We start from the raw sequence: 22,867 nt of genomic DNA on the forward strand, positions 1-22,867 counted from the left end.
TGCCTTTTAACAGATTTATGGTATGTAAAATTGTGTACTGTTCTTAAGTAGTTTTGCCAACACCGGTTATTTCCTGTCTTTCTAAATATCAGTTCAGTGTTATGTACTATGTATAGGCCATGGGGAGGATGCAGGATGCAGCTTTTCATACTCAGAATTTGATGACTTCCTCAATCATTAACATCCTCATTTAAAACAGTGAAGCGTGCTTACTAGAATGCTCAGTTTTTAACAAGAGTGAACATTTAAACACATCTTGCCTCTCATTTTCTACTTAAAGCCACATTCTACTGTAAACACATATTGAACTAATTGTTGAATATATATAGCCATATAGCTACCACTTGTATCCTTGGTCACTTTAGGTGTGTTCAGTCCTTTGTTCTTTGCCTTGTCACATATTGAAAGTTATGCCACCTCTGCTATGTAGCAGAAATAATTGGAAGGTGTAAGATGCTATGCTGCTAAAGCTATATAGATCTACCATGTACAATTTCTATAGGGCTAGGAATTGCCCACAAGCCACACAAATTCCTCAAGAGGCAGAAGTTTGACAATGCACTTAGTGTTGATATATTCCTTGTGGACCCAGAGCAACCTCCTATTATTCCAACAGCCAATAACACAGAGAACTTTTAGAAGTGTTACACATCTGTTTTATTATTAAATACAACTTTTTTAAATAGACATATTAACAGCTTTTTAAAAAGTCTTTCATATAAAATAATCCAATGTTTGAAAAAATATATATATAAAAAAGAACACAGTCTGAACCAGAATTGTATCTTTTAAAAGGCTCTTCTCTCCATTGGTTTCTCCTATATATATTAAAAAGAGGGCAAGGGAAGAATCTGTCCTTAATACCTAAATATTACTGTGCCAGCAAGTAAGTGCTCAGATGGAGCATACTCAACTGCTGCATTTAACCACCACCACCATGGCTTCAGGGTGCTAGATTAACAGAAATTGATCTTCATTCAGTCCAAGTCAGAAGCTATTCCTGTGTTATGGCTCATTGACCTGTATAATCTTGCTAACACCTAGACCTCCAGCCTCCACAATCACTGCTGCTGAGAACAGAAGGCGTTTGCCAGCCTCTGGAAAGGTGGACAAGTTCTCTGTGAAATATAGCAGCTAAACTGGGGAGGGAGGAAAAGAGGTAGCAGGTAACATTTCCCTCAAGGTCAATAGTCCCTTCCGGCAACATGAGGCAAAGGGAACCTAGACAAATTCTACAGGGATTACTGAATTGGCAAGATCAACACCAGACTGTGAATCCTGCCCAAAGGACCAGCCAGCTGAATGGTTTAGGATATTGCAGCCACACTATAAAGCAGAGTATCATGGCATACTGAAGAGAAGGCTTATCAAAGGCCTTAGCAAACACGAGACCTGCTCTCATCAATGAAGCAATGTTCATGGCACTGGTTAGTGACAGCTCCCCACTTTCCTCCAGTATGACAACTGATCACAATTTAATCTGGTACATTCAAGCACAAATGGGAAAGGCACCTTCCTGAGGCCAGCTCAGGGTCATCATCACATGTCTGGCTACAATCAGGGAAGGACAAGGCAGGGAGGACAAAGCGTCAGACTGAGACAGAAGGGAAAGGGATGCATTGAGAAAAGGCATGTGATGGCAAGTCTACTCATCTAGACAAGCATACACATGCACGCTCCCCACAGCCTAGCTTCCAGATGTGGGGCTGGAATGTTCTCAGAGCATGGCAAGCAAACATTTACGCATTCATAGTGCAACAGCTTTGCTTTCTTCAGAACTAGACAATGGCGACTCCCTTGTTTGCTCTCTAGAGATCAGTTTCCACTACAACATGGAAAGATGAGCAACAGGGAGGGAGAAATTTTGGTTATTCCAGGGGAAAACCTCATTTACTGGCTCCTGTGTCTAAAGAGGCAAGCTTACAGGCTGCCAGAGCAGACCACAAGCAGGACATGAAAGTGATGGCACTTCCTTCTCTGAAGCTACTCCAGCAACTGGGACTTCAAAAACGGGGGCTCCATAAAGCCACCGATAGACCTGTCCTCCTCCATATGTGCCTAACCCAATTTCATAGCCAAACTACTGGCCATAACCATTTTGCATAGCAGTCTATTTCCAAAGTTGCATTGTATGAAGAAGTACTTCTTTTTGCCTATCCCACGGTTAAAATCAATTTTATTAGGTGACCCCAAATTCTAGCAAGCAATGAAGGATAAAAGTGGGTCCCGTGTTGTTATATGTTGGGGTTAAAAGACAGGTGCAGGGAGTAAAAAAGATGGAAGGCCACCAGGATAACATAGAGGAACATTCTGTTAACACACTAGCCTATTTAGGGAGTGAAGTGGTAACACGGGGGAGACTTGCAGAGGATAGATCTCCTTCCCACTTCAGCTATATGACACATGCAGCTTAAAAAGCAGGAAACAGAGGGACAAAGTGCCTGTTCTCTTTACAGCAACCACAGGTTGCTATAATCCGTATCATTAAGAAACTGATAAGCTGAGATCCTACTATCATCTGCAGTTCCAGGAGCTCTGAACATCGCAGCTGTTCAAACTGCAGATTCCACCTCCTCAAGGGACTCTCTGAAGAAGCCGTAGGCACAGTGGTTCCTAGTAGAAGCTTGTCCCCTACTATCAGAACAGGGGTTTTGAAATCCAAGTCAACTTCCAGCCAGTTTCCTTCCTGCTCATCAGGCATCAGCAAACTGGCAGAAACAGGGCAGGACAGCTTGCACTGGTGTGAAAGCCATCCTTCAGGGCCAGAAATGTCAATTTCCTGATGAATTTCTTTCCATCATTTAAAAAAAGGGGGGACAGAAAACAGTCCTCATGGGAAAATACTGCAACTTCTTCAATTCCCAGAGTCGTCTGTATGAACTTCTCCCAATAGTAGCAAGGAGGCCATAAAGCCCCAGAAAATTTCTCATCTCCAAGGGAAGGGTCAAGCTGGAAAACAAAGATGACAACCATCATAAAAATGCAGTACTTCAACAAAAGGATGACTTGAGGTGCAAGCCCCAAGTATAAACCAAGATATTTTATTTTACGCCAGCTCCGGCAAGTCTGCCAAGCCACATTTTTCTTTTTCTTACACCTTTCTTTCTCAAAGTGCCTTGCATGCCCCACACAGACAATGCCTGTATTCACACATAACACTAAGATGGCAAAGCATCTTACTTTGGGTCCTGGGTTCACACATTTATGTGCTTTCCATGCATGCATGGTTTCCATGCTTCGCTAACTCCTCTCCAAAGGGCAGCATGTATCCCATGAGCCCCTGTGGCTGAAAATCAGTCCCAGTATGTACCACTCCTACCTATGTCAGTGCCTCTTCCTCATTGGCCCAAATGCTCCCCTGGGCGTGAACTTAGCCAGAATCTTTCCTTTTCTGCTGTTTCATGAGCCAATTGTCTACTCATTAGAGTAGCCCTTGAGGAGCAACAGTGCTTTTGAGTGCTCCCTGCTCTGCACCAATGCGCAAGCACACCTGCCCACACCCACCTGTACCCCTTCCTTGCAGCACAGGTGCTCATGCTTGCGGCACAGGACTTGCTCATGCTGGCGGGGGCACCTCCCCACACTGCAGCCAGTCACATGGAGGGCATCAGTGCAGCCCCCCTGGCAGAAACGGAGGGGGCGTGTCTTGCTGGACGGAACTTCCCACCTGGGAAAGCGTTCCGGCAGACTCTTGAGACAGTGCATGTCCCAGGGGGGTGGGTGACAGTGGGGCTTCTTACAAGCCCTCAGGAAGGTTAGGGAGAAGGTAGGGAGAGCAGGACACAGCACAAGTGACCGGGACTTCTCAGGACAATCACCCTGATAGTGATGCCCAAGCACGGCCCACGTCCTCCTCTTGTGTAACGCTGCCTTCACAAGAGGAGACCACTGGCTCCCCGTGCAGGACAGCATGTAGCCATTTCAAAGTGCTGCTCCAGCAAAGTGCAGGGACCAGCCTGGAGCACCCAGTGTGCATGTCTCCAAGGTGAGTTTTAAGGATTAGGGTTAATCCTTAAAACTGGCAGCAGGTCATGTGTCTGCTCTCAAGTTTATTCGACACAAGGCTGACCCCTGACTTCACAACCGGTGCTCTTGTAAGAAAGCGGTAGCTCTTGCAGGGATCCTCCCTGCCCCAACATTAGGAATGCAATGCAAAAATTGATCCCTATCTGGCGCTGCCCTCCAGGACAAAGCCGCATTCCACAGCTTCTACTTAAATGTGCAGGAAACATGCCCCTGCACAGAAAAGAGGTAGCAGGTTGCATGTGCCCGGCGGCATTCAGCTGGCCGTTAAGGACAATAATGGATCATTGTGCCTAGACCCAAGAGCACAAGAGCCTAACAGAGGTTCATTTAGCCCAGAAGCCCATTTCAGTAGTAGTCACCAAGATTCACTGGGGAAAAGCACATGCTGGGCAGGAAGGCAAGAGCCCTGGCAGCCCTCTTTGTCCCCAACACCTGGTATTCAGAGGAGAGCTGCTCCCAAGCATGCAAGTTCGATGTCCACCAGACTGAGCGCACGCCCTCAGGTTCCCTCTTATTTCCCCTGCTGCCAAAAGCAGGGAAGCACCCACCTCCAAATATGCATTCTCTTCAGATCAAGTAGGACCATCTTACCTCATAGTTCCCCCTGGACCTGCATCTCCAGAAGTTCTCCCCTTTCATTTAGAGGTCTATTAAAAATAAAAAGGAAGGAACAAATATCTAGCATTACAATCAAGAACAGGAAGGATGATGCTGGACAACACCTGGACAGTATCTTCACCTCCCCACACTGGTGCCACTAGCGCTAGAGCACAGGGCACAGGCCTGGTTCCCTGTGGCTCAGAAGGGCCCCCAAGTGACTCTAACTCATGGTGCAACGCTGACTCCTGATATCCCACTGCCAAAAGAAAACCCCATAGAGGCATCAGTCCTGAGCTGCATATTTTAAAAATTAAATACTGTTCTTAACTTAGTTGGATTAAGCGCCTATTGTGGACTGCCTTTGAAGAACACTGATGCTCACGTGCTCATCAAGCTGAGTAAAGAAACATACTTTGATAGAAAACAGTGTAGCAGCAGCCTGCAGGCCTTTCTTTTGGCACTGGGACATGGGGAGCCATGGCTGAGGAGAAGGAGGAGGAGGGGAGGGTCAGGCCAGGCCAGGGGGAGGAGGGGGCGACAAAGTTTGTTGACTGGGCCTCCTTCAGTGTTGGCAACAGCTTGTTTCCCACTGCTGGAGGTCAGGTCCAATCACAAAGCAGTGCAGCCAAGAATTGCTATTGTGGTTTTGTTGTTTAAATTGATTTTTGGTTGTGCGTGCATGCTTTTTTCCCCTCTTTAAAAAAAAAAAACTCTTTCATTAACTGCCCAGAGCGCTATTGGGCAATTGAAAAATGAAATGAAATGAAAGAATGACTAGGAATTGCACTGTGTGAGGAACAGGACAAATACTGAAGCGTGAGACTCTGCAATGAGCTGTAGCCAGGAGAATGGGAAGACAGGCACTGATCATCTAAGAGAGACAAGGGGGATGCATAGACCTCCAGATACTGATGAGCTGTAACCAGTTTTCACTCATCATCGCTTACCACTGGGCATGCTGGCTAGAGCTAATAGGAGTTGCAGAGCAACATCTGGAAAGCCACTTGTTCCTCACCCCAAGCTAAAACCAGGAGGAGCCAATCAGAGAAGCCTGTACCATATCTGAGCCTCCCAACCTCCTAGCTTCTTACCTTCCTTCTTCTGCACTTTCCATAGTACTCTCATCCCTCTGCAGTTGCCTCCTTCCTGAAATCTGTGTAGAAGAAAGGAAACATTGAGTGGGATTTCACTGCCTGCACTATTTCAATGGTTGGCAATCAAGAGAGACTTTTCTCTGGGCCTTTTGCAAATGCTGTGGTGGTCCCAGGAGCAGTCACAGCAATGAACGGACAAGCCAAACACTGCCCCAGCAAGCACTTAACTGTGCTCCAGTTTTCCTGATACAAAGACATTCTGTATGGAAGGGCTTTGCTAAGGCCGTAGAGACTAGCGGGCTGTGTTTGTGACATCTGTTCAACAAGTTCTACCAGTTTCAGCCTAGGTCACTTTTAATACTTTGCCAATTGAAAATTAATTTTCTCTCACAAATTCTGGACCAATGTTCCCCAACCTGGCACTCTCTGGGTGTGCTGGACTACAATTCCCAGCCAGCTGTGCTGCCAGTTGAGAAGGCACCTGGTTGTGGAACGCTGCCCTGTGCTTACTCTCTTAAGAGCTCAGAAACTCTTCCTATAATTAAATAAACCACTACTCCCACCACCACTTCATTTATTACATTTTCGTACCACCAAATAGCTGAAGCTCTTTAGATTTTGTTCCCCTTATATGGGGGTAGGGTTTCACTACGTATGAATAGTGATTAAAAAAAAAAAACCCACCACCATCAATTGCAAAATGCTGTTCACCTGGAGGCATCGGAAAATCTTTTAGCATAAAAGACCAATAGAAAAAGACCAAGTGAACCCTCCAAATCCCCTGCAAGTAGCATCAGGGTCTAATCCTTTGGACACAGACTGCCAGTCAGCTCCATAAAACAGGAGATCAGGATTGGACCGAACAGTAAATGGTGTTCCAGTTCCAGATGCACAGTACCCAACCAAGTTATTTTGGCACCAGAGGCAAAAGCTCTTCCCCATCCTACCATTAAAAATATAGCAATTCATTTAAATCCCATTAATTACTTATGTATGACTAAGCCTGAAGCCAACCCAAATAGTAACTAATTTTTTGCCTTTTCATGATGGTCAAGATCTGCTGCCTGAGGCTGTGATTTCATTCTGCCTAATGAAGGATTAGGCAGAATTCTTGCCCTGCAAAAGATAAGCTCAATTTCTTCCCCCTTCCCACACAAGGTATCTTCTGCAGCGGAAAGGAATCAAGGATGCTGATGGGAGCACTATCCAGAATGTGAAGAGGCAGGCTTTCCCAGTAACATGAAGTATCTGAGTTTAGTGTAGCATAATTTGTAATATGCCATTATATATCCACTGGGTTCCTACCAGGAAAGGCATCCTGGCTTGGATGGCTTTGGCAATAGAAGGGAAGTTGTTTAGGGTTTGAGAATACATTTGGGATTTACAGATATGAGTGTGAGAATTCTCACAGGACTGAAGACTCTTCTGCTCATCATCACTCAACATCAGGGCAGTTGGCATTGATTTCAAACACAATGCTCTTCTTGCGAAGAACTCTCCCAAACTTTGGGGTGTGGAACCTAGGAAATGGCTCTATCTCATAACTGTAGCTCATTCTGGAGTATGGAGCAGCCCAAGCAATCTAAGTCAGAGCAACACTACAAAACATGTACCAGAAGACAAGATGCTCCTTAAGATTTAGATGGCTGGTCTTTACTACATCCCAGTGAAGACAAAAGTTGATGCCAGATAGTTGAGAACAAGCCATATGTGAGATGAACATCACTGGACAGTTTTGGCATGGCCTGAGAGGAAACACAGGGCAAGTTTTGCCTGTGCGTGGATAACTCGTATGCAACTGGGCAGGGAAAAGCACACTGCTAGGGCTGGGAGACAAAGACCATAAGGGAGAATAGTTTGTTAAGCCAGGACTGGTCCTTACCCTGGATCTATGCAAGTAGAACAGCAGGCCACCCACTGCCAACAGGATTCCCAAGACACTGGGCACCGTCACATAAGTCACAGTCATCCCTTGGGTATCTCTGTGTTCTGACTTCTTGATGTGCTTTTCTGTGTTCGGAGGAAGGAAACTCTGATCAAAGCTGGGCCCTGGCATGCTATCCTCCGGCTCCCTGCCCTTGGCCAGTCCCTCTTCTCTTTCTGCTCGCCTCTCGCGGAGCTGGGTGCTTTTCTGTACTCGTGGGGCTCTGCCTCTGCTGCCCTGCTCATCCCAGGAGCGCCTCCCTACAGGAGCGGATGATGAACTCTCTCTGGTGGCCACCAATCTAGGAGGATGTTGCACTGCAGAGACGGGGTCCTCAGAGCCAAGGCCATGGAAGAGGTCTGCGTCGCTAGGCAAGTGTGTTACCCAGCTGCCACTGGAGGGCACCCCTGAGCCATCCACTGGTTCCAATCTGGTAAAAGATGGCCGAGTCTGAGTTTGGCTGAATATGCCGCTTGTAACAGTTCTATCCGAATCAGATGCAAGTCCTGGAGTGGCCTCAGCAGTCCCTCTTGTCTGAAGCCACTGCTTATCGATGGAGGATCTAGCTACCGTGGAGAGAGGGGAATGCTGAGAAAGGAACTCACTGGGCCCTGTCTGGCTGCTGCCAGCTGCAGAACTAGAGGGAGGAGACTCGGTTTCCAAGGCGTCAGTGTGCTGCTGGCCAGAAGGGGAGGGAGGAACATTGCTGAGCGTGGAGTGCTGCATAATGGGTTGATCCAGGAGAAGTGCAGTGTTCGGGGGGGATAAGAGGGTAGATGCCTGTGACACAGTTGCCAATACTAGTCCTTCTGGTGGTGAGAGCAGAGAGGCATGGCTGTCAGCCCTGAAATTCATGCTTTCTGTGGCTCCTTGGCTTGCATGCGTGCTCCTAATCACCCTGGACCTGGTACTACCCTCTGACTCTCCTCGCATCTGTGTGGTGCCAGGCAGCTGGCGAGCCCTGGTAACTGTCGCCTTGCTGTCCAGCTGGTTTGCCATGGAAGAGAAGGACCCGAAGGCTGGAGGAAGAGAAGCAGAGCCTCCCCCATAGATGGGGCTTGTGGCTGGACACTTGCAATCCCGGTCAGTCACCACACCTGAAAGATCCAGATAAAGAGAGAAGGGCCATAGTGTAACCAGCCTCTTCAGGTGCAGGGGAAACCGAAAAAGGATGCTTCAGGCTCAGAGCAATCCCTGCCCTCAGACCACCATGCCAAGACCAGAGCTCAGCCTGGGCAGGCCAAAGCCCAAAGCGACAGGAGAAGCCAAAACTTAAAACTGGAACAAAGCAGAGGACATGAGGCAGCGAGCAGTCGGGCCCAAAAAGGCCTTCCAGAGGATGGATGGAGCAGGACACAGCAAGGTTAGCTAAAGGAAGCAATCTGCCAGGAGAACTCATGTAGACTAATATTGCTAGCCAAGCAGCAACACTGGAGACAAGACTGGACATCAGAGTTTAGCAGGGTAACAAATCAAAGCAAAGGTAAAACCAGCTTCAGTATTTTGAAGGCACACACTTCCACGAGAAGAGCAGCAGATAAACCATATGTCAGCACTAGAAGCAATAGATTAGGAACAGATCAAAGAAAGAACTAAGCCAGTTCTGCTTGGCTCTCCTTCCAGTGTCACAGGTGATGTCCATGCAGACAGGACATGGATGGGCACAGAAGACTCAGACAGTTCCTATAATCAGCAACCATGTTCTCCATATTGACACTACTCAGGACCACTCAGAGAAATGGAAGCTTCCTTGTGCCATGGGATGCTCAAAGAAGCCAAGCTAGCAAGTGATTTACCCTAGTTGTCAAGTACCCTTTACCTTAAAGGTGGACAGCAGCCCAGCCTGAATAACTCAATTCATTTTAGGTATGAGTATTTGCAAAGAAGAAAATTTTCACTTCTGTTGCATGGAGTTAGTAAGATTTCAAAGCCTTACAGAGTTTAAGGTTGAATTGAAGCACATACACATTTGTACATATGCATGTGCATACATACGTACGGCACCAAGACAAGAGACAAGGACATGAGATGCTTCTAAACTAGAATGCATTATCTTCTCACCTTATTCCTATCTTTGCAGTTCATTCCCCAACCCCACTTTGAGAGCCACAGATATGCATTTGCAAATCTCTGCTGGGTCAGTGATTCTAAGAATCTTCATTTCTGCAGGTACATGGTACCACTGTCACAACTTAAGGGATGTCCCAACACTTCCGTGTCTGAGCACAAGTACACAACACTACTATTTTAAGGAATAGAAAAGGTTGTCGGAGCACGGTCCATGAGCAGAGAGCTTCAGTATTAAGAGAGATCCTTGACATTCCTTCTCCACACGTTTTCAAGCTTCTCTCAAAACCATGGCAGAACAAATAGATTATGGGAGGATGACAAAAGAGTGGAGGCTAAAGCTGATCACTACAAAGTTGAGGGTAAGCCCTTGCCTATGGGGAAGAGCTACACTTCATCCTGCAGTGCAATGCTCAGGCCTTGGTATAATTTCTTGACATAAGCATAGTCAGTTTTACCCTTGCCTCAAACTAGGCAGCACAGATTTCCAGATATCTATTAACTTCTATCCTTGTACTTTAGTAGTACACACAGACATGGAAACATACACAGATGAATATTGCACACAAACATCAATGTGCACATACAGAAGCTAATGAATGCTTGGAATGCTTCATGTCGCTCACAAGCATGTTCCCCCAAGCTGTAACGCTGTCCCAGAGACTGCCTGGAGTTGCACATCCCAGAAATCTCTAGACAGTTACCTGGAGAGATGGTGTCCTTTTCCTGAGAGCCTGAGCACTTCTCAAAGATCCTGCTGCAGTCCTTGGTGAAATTTTTGTGGATCAGGAACTGGCTAGCTTCACTGAAGTAGTCATGCACCCATTCCAGGGTCTCCTGTGGAGTCAGGAAGCCATTCTTGACACATTGCTTGGAGAGCTAAGGAGAGAGCAGACAAAAAGTAATGCTCGGCATCTATCAAGAGGTCCTATCGCTGAAATATCTGAAGGCAGTGTATGCAGTGAGAGGCAATCACTATGGCTGAGCTGAGCAAGGCTGCTGTGCCTAGAGCAGCAGATTTCTACATCTCCAGAAACCAGGGCTGTTCACTGGAATCTCAGGGCTGGCTTGGAAATTCCAGATGGAGCACCCAACACAGCAGGAGAATTTAAAGGGCTACAGACTAGCATGGGGAACCTGGTGTCACTGGAACTGTTGCAATGGGAGCAGTCCTCCAGTTGCAAAGAACCAGCATGGAACAGTGGTGCCAATTCAGATCAGGAAGATGACAGGGGATATGTTCAAAGCCCTGCTCCATGCAGCTTGGCTCGTCTCAGTGTCTTGCACATCAGGCCTACAGACGTGACCAAGGTCTGTGGCTTTAACTGCTGGTGCTGCTTCCAAGGGGAAGGCTTATGCAAGGAAAGGCAGGATATTCAGTTCCCTGCTCAGCACACTCAGTCCCAGAACACAGGACTCCACTGGCCATTTAGTTTCTCCAGCCTCACTGCATCTGTTAGCATTTGCAAGAATGGAGAGGTAGAAGCTACCTGGAACACATCATCGTAATGGGCACTGAAGCAGTTTCTAAATCGGTTGAGTAGATCCCTCATATTCTTTAGTATCTCAGAGTATGGACTGGTGCTTTTGAATTCAATGTTATCAAGGATTATTCTCACTGGATCAAATGCCGCTTGGAGAAAACATTCAGGATCATTCTAGAAGGAAGCAAAGATAGGTGTCCACCATGGAAATACTGAAGGGTACTGTCAAAGTTGAGACTGTTGGCATCCACCATCATCAACTCCCCCTCCCAATCTGCTACATTTCCTTTTCGCTCTCTTTGCCTGATCATCTGCCCTCTACAAGCAAGTGAGCAGTGACAGGAGCACAAAGGAAGAACAACCTCTACTTGACACACTCTTCCTATGGGTGATAGCATGGACTGAATCCAAAGGGATCCCTGAAGATTCCTTCCCCCACTGTGACTGCATATTTGCCTAGGGCTCTGCAAAAGCTGAGACAAACAGGAGAAGTGTTCCAGTTTCCCTTTCGCTTTAAGACAGAAGGTTGTTCTGTTAGCCTGGATGGCTAACTCAGACCCATAGGAACTTGTACAACATCTTACAGGGAGTTAGGACTGGCAGGAAGATCAAGTCTGCCAAACCCATTGCGGGCAACGTAATTACAATCTCATCTATGCAGGGTTAAATTTTTAAATTCTCTGGACCATTGGCTTTTGAAGTGTGATTCAACTGGTGTTCCTCAGATGCTTCATTGAGAGGGTCTCCTCAATTTGGAGATCAGCAGTGGCAGATAGACTGGAAAGACTGCTCATTTACTAATACCTGTCTTTCTCAATCCTGCACAGCGGTAGGAGAGCAATGCATGTTCTGAAGTAATATTCTTAGCAGAAGCAGGGCAACAAGTGCAGCCCTGCAGGCTTAACCACTGCTCCTCATGAATTATGCCTCCCTTGTACTAGACCAGTTCCCCAGAACCTTCTGCCAAGGACAGACATTTTCAACAGATATGCAAGAGCTCCTCAGACAAGTCAATGATCTGTTCAGTAAAAACAGTACGCTTCCTTACATTAGCCTCTGACTTCTACATTCCTTTCTCATCTGGCATAGCATCCTTCCAAATCAAACCAGAGGCCCACTCCATGTCTGAACTTCATTTATTGCAACTATGAATAAGCCAGGATCTTAAACATAGTTTGATCCTGGCTTTTTGAACCAAATATAGCTTGAACTGAACCGACTACCTCCGAGTTCATATGCTAGCCAGGTTCACTAGAACTGGCAGCCCCCAGCCTCTGTACAGAGGGAAAGTAGGGAGTGTATGAGTCAGAGGCTATCCCTTACAACTGCTGCATGTAGCCTTGATGGCCACCAATTTCACTGGCTGTAAAAGGGCCTGGTCTTCTTCCATGAGACTGTTATCAATGGCTACTAGACCTAAAGACTACATGCAACCTCCAGTATACCAGAGGCAGCATGCCTATGTATGCCAGTTCCTGGAAAACACAACCAGGAAGGTGCTACTGCCCCCATGTACTACTTCTGGGTTCCCCACAGAGAGCTCAGTAGATCCAACATGGCTCATCACATGGTCCCATCTGTAAATATCTGCAGTAGAAAGGAATCTTCTGTTCAAAACCACTGCTCCAAAAATGACTGCCAATGCCAAACTAGCTGTCCCACATTCCCTACTCACCAGCTCTTTCTTGTCCACATACTGAATAGCTTGCTTGCAGGTGGTTTTCATCTGGCTATCATGCTGTAACAAAGCAAGGAAAAGTGTTGAGACTGAATGCCCCTAATGGACTCATTTTTTAAATCTAGGAGTTGACACTACTGGAATCCACACTATAGGGAATGTTCTAATGCTGCAGGAGAGGGGTTCTGAGCGTGCAGAGCAACACTCTGATGCTTATTTCCATGGACATCAAAAACACTTTACATTCCCCTCTTCACAAGCGCATGCACACTCAGCTAAACATGGATAAAGCAGATTACAGAGGAGGGGGACTTTTTTATGGAGTACTGTAGTGTGTACATTGCTAATTTCTGAGTGATAGTTGTGTGTGTGTGTGTGTGTGTGTGTGTGTGTGTGTGTGTGTGTGTGAGGGAGGGAGGGAGGGAGGGAGGGAGGGAGAGAAGCCATCCATAAAATAGTAGTCATTTTGAACAGGGAGGACAGGCTCTCCAAAGGCAGAGAAACAGGGCTGTTGCACCAAATCAGGCAGCGCACTGGCATAACCACTGTGCCAGCTATGAATTTCTCCTTGAAATAATTATCACTGAAACAAACAGGAGTTCAACACCTTTTCTTCCAGTGCGGGGCGGGCAAAGGTCAGAATCAGCCACTTTCTGTCTTTCAAGTCAAGTGCTGACTTGGCATTTCTGAACAAGAGCTTTATCAGAGATTTGGGTTTCATGCTGTTGGCAGAACAGAAACCGGGGAATGATTCACACTCTCCAAAGCAGGCCTACAGAGATGGGACTGCCAGGAAGGCATGTCCAGTCGGAAACAATCGCTTTATTGTCTGGACAGAGCCGTCGCCAGTGCAGAGTGGGAAAGGCAGGGGGCAAATTTCATGCATGTGAGACCAAGTTTAAATTGGAAATCCCAGTGAATATAGGCAGCGAAGAGCCTCACTTTCAGTTTTGGTTTTACCAGTTCTAACAAGAGCTGGTTTCCACTCTGCCAAGACTAAACAGGGCTTGGGATTCTACAGGCCTAAGAACAGCTTCTGCCAGCAGAACAACAGGCAGCTAAGCGGTCTAGTTGTTGGCAAGTGGCACAACATTTTGCTCTGCAGCCTGGGTTCAATGGGAAGACACTTAAAGGGGCAGCAGCAGAACAACCCCCCCATTTCCGGCACTTTGTAAATAAGAGCATACAACTTCCAGCAATTGCCTCCTAACACTTCAGAATCTGAATATCTATCTTCCTGTTATGTCTTCATTCTGGTTCCAGAATTAAGATAATTTTTCATTAAGAATTGCAAAGCACATCCGAGTAAGAGTAGCTTTGCAAAACATGAGAAAAAAAGAATGAACAACTAAAAGGAAAAAGCTCAGCACGCCAAGCAAAACTCTGCACTTCAACAAGCGAAAGTCAGCTTCTTAATCCCTAAGCAAATCAGTGCCAATCTCTGCTAAGCAAAAGGTAAGTAGGATAAGCATTGCAAGAAAACAGCTGCACATTTATTATTCATCACACCATATTTTTAAAAGTCATTTCCTGCATGTTTTAGGAATGTCCTATTGTTCAGGAATGTAAGAGGTTTTGAAGGTAATACTTATAATATTGGGTCATTCCCTGCTCTGAATATATGCATGGGGAGGAACACTTCCCCTCTGACTGCGAGGGCCATGTTCCAAGTTCTAAGAAACTGCATAGTACTGCCATGTATGAGAGACGGAGGGAGAAATACACTCCAACATATTTTCAGCTGGGAATTACTGAAGGTCTGGCTCCCAGTAAAATACATTTACTATATGCTAAAATATAGTTACAGCTGCAAAGTTAATAGTTACTAGATTTTATTCTAAAATAACAGGGCCCCTGTTGATAAATGTTCGTGTAATGTTTGACAAATGTTAGTATTAACTAAAAATGACTCACTATATTGGACTAAGAAGCAACCATGTGACATGCTATTTATTTAAGTTGGAAGATGTGTTATCACTCTCAGATGTGAGATAATACAAAGTTTTTGGAGCTACCTTGTGGTTTACACAACCTTTTGCAACACAACTTCTAACATTTCAGAACAGAAAATAGTGGCTTGCTTGTAACATCCCCAATCTTGTATATCAAGGCTCACATTGAGATCCAGCCTCTTACTATTGCATGCTGTTGAAGGCTTTTCACAGCCTGTCCGCAGCCACTGGCCTCCAGAGTTTTAAAATGGCAAGAAGAGAGCAATTCACTTTAATCCAAATAACATCTTACAAATATAGTGTGGTATTTCAATATGCCATGGTAACTAGTATTATTTACTGACACTGACAACTCACACTAACGTTGTTAATGAGGAATGCTGCAAGGACAAGGCAGGGATAGTGATTTAGCTGAGACAGTTTCCAGGAAATAGGACTGCCCAGAGATGTGAAGGTTGGGGAAGGGGGAATAAAGCAGAAAAAAATGGAGGGAAGGAATGGGAAAAGTTAGGAGAATCTCAGTTCTTTTCTGCTCTTTTACTCACCTGAATAAATGCATCTAGCTTATTTTCATTGACTATATTTTTTGCACAGGTCAAGTAATGGTGGCAGGTGAGAGACTCCATGCTGGTAGGAAAGAAACCTTAACATTTTTTTTTCCCCTGAGCAGATCACGCTTTTGTGCTGTGTGTGCACGTGTGCACATCCCCGGGTGGGGGTGGGGTGGAACAGGAGTGTTCTCACTTGCACCAACAGTATGCCTTGGAGACCCAGCACAATTTATAGACAGGGAGCTGGTTAGGATAGAAAATGCACAAGAGCGATGCTTCTGGCATGAGAAATGCTGCTTGAGCTGGCCACCCCCAGGAGCTCTAGCATCTGTCTCAGTGGTTTAACTAGCTGTGCGCTTCTTGCCTGTTCTAAAGGTGGCAGATCGCAGCAGCCTACCATTTGCAAGTCCAATTCTTCTTTTTCTTTTCAGGGCCTTGTAATTAAAACTACCACCCCAGGACCAAACGTCTTAATGGGCTTTAAAGCAGAACGAATACCAGTACAGAGAGATGTGAGGCCTGCTGCCAAGTATTTCTATGAAAAGCTGCTCGAAGTTGCAATTCAGACAGTACCTGTCATGCCTCACTGTAAGGTGGAACATACGTCTTGCCTATGGATGCCACCAACCATTATGCAGAGCAAGGACCGGCCATATGGACTAAACAGCTGGCATAGGTACTGGGGGTACAAGGGCCTCCAGCTTTGATCCCACCCTCTCCAACAGCTACCACAGGTCTGAGATGGACCAGAAGCCATACACTCCTTTTGTGTGATTGTCCCTTTGATGGTGGGTGGCAAGCCAGAGGTCTTCCTGCAGAGTAAACCTCCAGCAAGCCCCGTTCACAGGAACGTAGACAGCTGCCCTGGGCCAAGTCAGACTACTCACCCACCTGGCCCAGGATTGCCAGCAGTGAGGGGCACCTGCTGGGGATCAAGGAGCAGGTGCTCTCTCGCATTGAGCCACAGCCTCAGCCCTCAACCAGCAGTCCTACCAGAGATATCCCCTCTGCGGTGGCAGCTGTTAAGCTTTCAGGGGGCCTGAACCCGCCACTGCTGTCTCAGCTGTTGGTCCCACATACAGTCACATCTCCTACACATTGTAAGTTTCCACTTCTGTCTTCGCTACTAGCCTCTGGTAGCTAATTAACAGCTGTCCTCAGTTGTGGCAGTCTTTTGCACTCCTGAGACGAGTCAGAAGAAAGTCCACCGAAGGCTACAGGATTCTTTGCAAGCGAGATCAGAATCAGAATGCCTGCCAATTAGTCATGAGGATGACTCTTACATTGGAGACCTCCCAGTCACTAGCAATCAACAGACTCAAAAAAAAAAAAAACAAAAAAAACCATTGTGCTTCCGAAGTGTGGCAGCTTCAGATCACCCTGGCCTGCTCTTCCCATTGCTTTGCCCGACTGCCATATCCTATGCACTTCCTGCTGGAAAATTACGCATACTGCCTTCCCTTAGGAGTATCTGAGGAGCAGCATTCCCACAGCAGTGAGGGTTTATTAAGCCCTCATTACCTGCTCTGATGGACCCTGCCTTCAGCAGAGGCAGAAGCGATATGTCTACAGCAGCACTGCACCACCCGAGCTTCAGCTTGCAGGTCATTGCATATCCCAGTTGAAGTTCAGTTTAAGAAATCTGAACTGTGTAAACATTTCTTCCTTTGAGACTCTAGTTAATACCTCACATTTGTCTCCCTTTCTCGACCTTGCTTTAATTTCTGTCTTACTCATGCCCTTAGGGCAAAAAGGTATCTGAAGGAAGAGGCAAGCTACTGCTCAAAGCCTCAGGGCTGCAGGCTCCCCCAGGCTTCCTTTTGATCCAAACATGGGACCACAGAACACCAGCTTTGAACACACCAGAGGCGCTGGGAGCTGCATGCAGCTGCAGCAGTGACTGTGTCTATTTTGCAACTCTGTCCTCTGCCAGCAGCCGAACTGAAGTGCACAAGCAGGACCTGGCAAACGGACAGGACAGAACCATCTCCCCTCCCCCTGCCGGCTTCCAAAAGGGTAAAGGGAAGAAAAGTGGCTGGGGCTTCAGGAAACCACATGCCCCTCCCTGCAATTCACCTTGTGCAAATTAAACAAGTGCGTGCATTTACACAGGCAGCAGGACCCAGTGGGCTGTTCTTTTTCTTGTGTCGGAGCTTGAGTTCTCAGAAGAGACTTCTATACACACGCTTGTTTTGCCTCCTAGTTAGCATATTAATGTTCCCAGTGCTGCAGCTAGAGACACTGAGGTATCAATGAGCAAGTTCCCAAATCAAGTCTCCCCTTGGGTATGACCTCCGATAACCAGCTGTTACCCAGCACTCCCCCTGGCAAAATGCAGAGAATATGGATCCTACCTTACAAGTTTGTTGTAAGAATTACATGTGAGTGCTGAACACTTGAAAGCACAGGCCAGCTGCCAAGTAGTACTTCTATCTTTGCCTCATGTCAAGGTTTCCTTTCGGGTTCCACATCCCCTACCATCCCACATGCCATGCAGAAGAAAGGGGTTTGTCCTGAAGCAAATACTGGGGGAACTTACAGGAGCATACCATCTCATGGACTGGGCACCATTAACTCTTGCCTTTCAGAAAGGTAGCACTGCTCAGCCTGGGTGCATGAATAGGCTGCACAGATACCACCAAGAGAGGCACCACCTTGCCTAACCTAAGGTCCAAGCAATTCAGCACCTTGCCCATTCTTCCCCAAGGCCTTTCCCCTCCTGCTCCATGGGTCTATGAAGCAACTCACCATATGCATCAGGTCTTTCAGGTGCGTTGCCGTGATGAGCCGCTGACAGCCACGCTGTTCAACTTCATTGGCATAGCAGACTGCAGCAAGAAGCAAGACCAACACAATGGAGGAAAGCATGTTTTTCTGCACAGCAGCCAGGAAAGAAAAAGTGTCAGGATTAATTAAATATGGAAAAAGCTAGATCTCTCATATATCCCTCTGCCCCTTTAGACTGGAACTAGATCTCATTCCATTTCTACTCATTAGTCTAGGTCAACATTCAGCTGTAAACACCACATCCTAAACCCATTTATGCCTAGCTAGTTGAGAATTGACCTATTTTTAGATAAAACATAACACTGTTAGATTTATTCAACGTTTACAAAACTGCCCATTACTTTCTCCCCTGCAGTGGCTTACCACACATCAGCCTTCCAAGCCACAACTGCAGGAGGGTCACTCTCTCCTTTCCCCAGATAGTTAGCAGTAAAATCTTACTGTAGGAGAATTTGTGATAGTGGACATATCTGACAACCAGCTTCTTTTGGACAGAGGCTTAAAAGGTACAGCTGTAGCTTGTAGTTTTGAAAGTTTGGCTTTTTCTATTGGGAATGGGGAAGATACAGCTCTCCAGATGTTGTTGGACTGCAACTGCCACTATTTCTCACCATTATGGGCTATGGCGACTAAGGCTAACGGTGCTGCAATCCAAAAACATCTAGAAGACTGGATATGCTCTTTAAAATATTACACCAAATATTCCTTTCCAGTACTTCAACTTCTAGCATGTTCTTCCACTGTGTCTTCACTTCAGACCAGTTTGTGCCAGGAACAACGTATATCATCAAATAGCACATATGTAACTCTGGAACTTCCCCTGCCACCCAAAGACATTGCAGTTGGACAGTGCCTCCCAACTGTTTATGTAGTTTACACCATGTACTGCACCTGAGAAAGCACAACAGCGCTGCATACCAGGCGTCAGATTCCCCAAATGAATGTTGCAAATAACAGAGACATCCAAACACAGGAACCCCTTTTCAGAAGGTTCTGAAGAGTTAAATCTGACTTGCTAACATTCCTTTCCCATTTTCTCCCGCTCCCAATGTTCTTATTAGGAAAAAGAGAGGTCAGCTGAGTAGCCAAGCTGGGAATTTCCCAATTCTTTAGTGCTCAGCTGGCATGCAGATTTAGCTGCAAACTCCTTTGCCAGCCTGTAACAGTGTTCTTCTTTCCCCCCGTTTCAACCAGGTAAGTCTCTGTGTAGAAGCAAACAGTCAGAATTGAGGTGTTTTTCTACCCCAGATTCTGCCACAATTAAACAGCCTTCCCCTCCTCATCTTTCTCTTCCTCTCTTTTCAGCATGGTCATAGCACTTTGGTTTTACCCTTCTTTTTCCTTCAGTCTCTTCCACTCCACCCATTTCCTTTTTCCAAGCAGATTGCGACCATCGTCTCCAGCCTGGAATTCCCCCCTGCTTTTGCTGTACTGCTGTTTCATCAAAATCCAGAGTGCAGAGGCCAAGAATCAGGATTTATCTTTTGTTCCTTCTATAAAGCTTTAACTTCTAAAAGTTACTGCTGTGAAGCACCACCAAGGCTGCCCTTTAAGCAGGATGTGAAATGGTTTTAGGCAAGTGGGCAGAACTATCAGGCTGTCAATTGGGAAATACCAGAAGAGGCCCCTGAGGTCAAGGGGTCAACAATGTTCCTCGAGGTAGTTCTGCAGGCAGAACATGCGCTCCCTTGCATCATTCCCCCAAGGCAGTCAGCATTGGCCATTGCTGGGGATGAGAAAATTAGTTGGACAATCTAGATTTTGCCACTACAATAGGAACCAGGCATTCAGCGTTCATTTGCAGAAGAACCCTTGCAAAACAAGTACTTGGGATACCTCCCAGACAAAGCACTGACTGCCTTCTCCTACATGAACTAGCCTGAATGTTGAAGTTTCCCTCCTCGGAGCAATCCTGCCATTCCAGGAGGTGGGTGATGACTGGGGACAGCCAGTGCAGTTTCAGGGCTTCCTGCCCTGAGAGGTTTGCCTGAGACTAAATGATGCCAGGATGGACCGAAAATTCATGTTCTCAAATTCTTATTGCTGTACCATAGTGAGGAATATGCATTATCCATAAATCCTTCTAAATGCAGTACAGGAAAAACTCTTCATAGCAGAAGGTGTTCTGCTTACTGTTTGGTCAGTAAAATATATTGACAGAAGATCTGTAAGTGCCTTCAGCAGTCTGTACACCATCCTTTTTAAAAAACCACGTAGCAGGATACCTTTATTAGCTTAACTCAAACATCACAAGAAATGCAAAAATGTGCAAGCTTTCAAAAACCTCTGGAGCTGTTCAGCATTAAGCCATTCCAAAGCCACCCCCCCCCGCCCCACAGGTTGGTGGGTGGGGTCAGGGAAACAAAGGGGTGGGCAGGAGGCTGGCTAGGATGTCTACATGGCCAGAGTATTATAACAACATGAAAAAGGAAGAATTGCAAGCATTCAAATTGGGTTCTGCCAGGAGGTGTGATGATTTCAGTGCCAAGACCTCCTCCCCACCTCATCCTAAGAGTCTGGTCATGCAGACATCTGGACTGCATGGAGTCGGGCCCCTGCACAGCCTTGCTTCTGCCACCCTAGTGACTGGTCTACTTTTTAAACCATTTTGCTGGATGAACTTATCTGAAGATCCTAACAGCTTGCAGAGGTTTTCTTCTTCTTTTCTTCTCCTTTTTTTTCTTGGTGATCTTTTGCATTGGGCTAATAAAGGTATTATGCTTTGCAGATTTTGGAACTGTTGATACCTCACTTTTTGCATCATTTTTGTGTTCTAGAAACAGCTGTAAAACCTCAAGCCACCCTAGAGTGCAACTGTGCCTTCCAGTTCTTACTCTATTCTCCTCTTGCCCTCTTCCTTTGGTTAGCCTGCCTATTTACTCTTCTGCTCAAGCATACAGTAATCATGCCTTTGCATGTTTACAGTCCTTTTCTTTGGCAATGGCATTCTGAAATTCTCAGCTTTCCCCCAAACTCATATGGCTGCCATAGCAAACAGTAGCAAAGGGCAGTGCCTGGCAAAGCTGGGAATCCCCCTAAAAGCACCTTATATGCCCATCCCATATTCATTGGGCATGCAAAGAGCCAGTGAAGGAGAAAAGGCAAAAAAGAAAGACTTAGTTTATTGCTCAAAGTATTTGGGCTGATCTTCTATGTAAGAAAGTGTGTACAGTTTAAATAATGGTAATTTCTATACCATTTCAATATTAAAGAGTGCTCAACCCTTATCTTGTTCTGTGTAATAGCTTACAAAGAAGGGATATTTGCATTTTAAAGATTTGTAACAGAGATAGAGATCTAATTCACAACACAGGAAAAAGCCTGCCAGGGCCCTCTTGTGAGTCCAGCCCTCTGAACAGGAATTCCTGCTACAGAGGGATACTGTGCAGTTAATTAGGAGCAAGTGAATGAACTCCATAGATGCTTAAATGCATTCTTAGTTTGGGGTTCAAATTAAGAAGTCTTCTCTAGACAGGAGCATAGCAAGTTCACCAAAATAAAGCAGAGAGCCTTCAGGCCCTGGTCTCAGTGGAACAGCTCCATGTCGCCCTGAAAGTTTTTCCACTGGGATGTTAAAAAAGGGAGGGTTCTGGGTAGCCTCCAAGCTTGCATGCCCCAGGCTACCAGCAATCCAACAGGCGGCCATAGTTCTCTCTTCTCTGAAATCATGTGCGCGGCTCCACAAGAGCTAGTATTTACACTGCTGATGCTATACGTCTGCGATTGGCTGCACCCTTGATAACATTAATATAAAGTTTGGTAAAGTAAACCAAGAGCGGTGGATTACTCAGGGCTACATTTCCATGCACATTCACTTGGGAGTGAACTGCACTGAACTCGGTGGGCCTTACTTCTGAGTTCACATGCAGGGTCTCACATTTCAACCTAGCTTGCTACGTCTGGAAAGTGACAGAAGAGGGCGTGAAAAGGGGGGGGGGGGAGAGAGAGAAGAGGATGCGCAGAGCCTGATGCCGACGGCAGGCAAAGGAGAAGGCGGGGTGCTCGCCTCGAAGCAGAAAGGCAAAGGGCGCCTGGGAGCAAAGGTGGCCCGCGGGCGCGTGCCAGCGCGGTGCGGCATCTCGTGCAGGGCTTGTTAAGGCAAAGCACTTGGGTCCCTCTTGCACACGCACAGGGGCAGTCCTGTGCACACTTACTTAGAAGTAACTCCTACCACAGACATTGTGAAAGCGCCGAGTTGTCACAAGGGGTGGGGTGGGGAGGGAAGGTTCCATGGCTGCACTTCCAAGCATATCTTCCTTCCGAGAAAGCGCCGATCGCCAAAGCAATCGGATTCTTACATCTTGATCAACAGACCGAGTCGAGAAGACAGCTTCAACCCTCGCTAAGCAAAGGTACAAAATACCACATCGGCTTAACTAAGCGGCTCCGAGAACCGAGGGGCGCTGACAGTAGGGAAGGGACTCGGTCCAAGCTCTGCGGGTAAGCAGTACCGCAAGAGGCTCTTACCTTTGCTGGTACTACTCCGAGGACAGCCAAATCCGTAGGCTCTAAGTCCAGGTTTGCGAAGTGGAGGAGGAGGAGGAGGAGGGGCAGCGGACGGACTCGCCTTTCTTCTGCACACTTGATCCTGCTCGCAAGCGGCCGGCGAAGAGAGCAGGGACTATCACTTTGCGCAAAGTCCAACACAGACAAGCTACTTCGTCCGCCGCTGCCGCCTCACTCACTGCTGGCTGCCTCGTCTGG

The 22,867-nt window shown here is 46.5% G+C and overlaps 1 protein-coding gene across 2 annotated transcripts in view; it reads right to left on the reverse strand.

Annotated features, from left to right (window-relative positions):
- Window positions 1–641: 641 nt before the first annotated feature.
- CSF1 (colony stimulating factor 1) overlaps window positions 642–22,867 on the reverse strand; it is a 28,218-nt gene continuing 5,992 nt past the window's right edge. Inside the window, exons 2-10 of one of the 2 annotated variants that reach the window (XM_044443295.1) lie at window positions 22,631–22,843; window positions 18,125–18,250; window positions 12,871–12,933; window positions 11,202–11,369; window positions 10,416–10,590; window positions 7,603–8,741; window positions 5,718–5,779; window positions 4,618–4,673; window positions 642–2,949 (exon numbers count right to left, since the gene is read on the reverse strand). In XM_044443295.1, coding sequence (XP_044299230.1) covers window positions 4,619–4,673; window positions 5,718–5,779; window positions 7,603–8,741; window positions 10,416–10,590; window positions 11,202–11,369; window positions 12,871–12,933; window positions 18,125–18,244 — 1,782 coding nt within the window. In that variant the 5' untranslated portion in view covers window positions 18,245–18,250; window positions 22,631–22,843 and the 3' untranslated portion in view covers window positions 642–2,949; window position 4,618. Of the gene's footprint in view, window positions 2,950–4,617; window positions 4,674–5,717; window positions 5,780–7,056; window positions 8,742–10,415; window positions 10,591–11,201; window positions 11,370–12,870; window positions 12,934–18,124; window positions 18,251–22,630; window positions 22,844–22,867 lie in introns of those variants that run through there. The other variant, XM_044443286.1, reaches the window with a different exon arrangement.

The sequence above is a fragment of the Varanus komodoensis genome, unplaced genomic scaffold (assembly GCF_004798865.1).
Source record: "Varanus komodoensis strain SLA01 unplaced genomic scaffold, ASM479886v1 scaffold1, whole genome shotgun sequence".
NCBI lineage: Eukaryota > Metazoa > Chordata > Lepidosauria > Squamata > Varanidae > Varanus > Varanus komodoensis.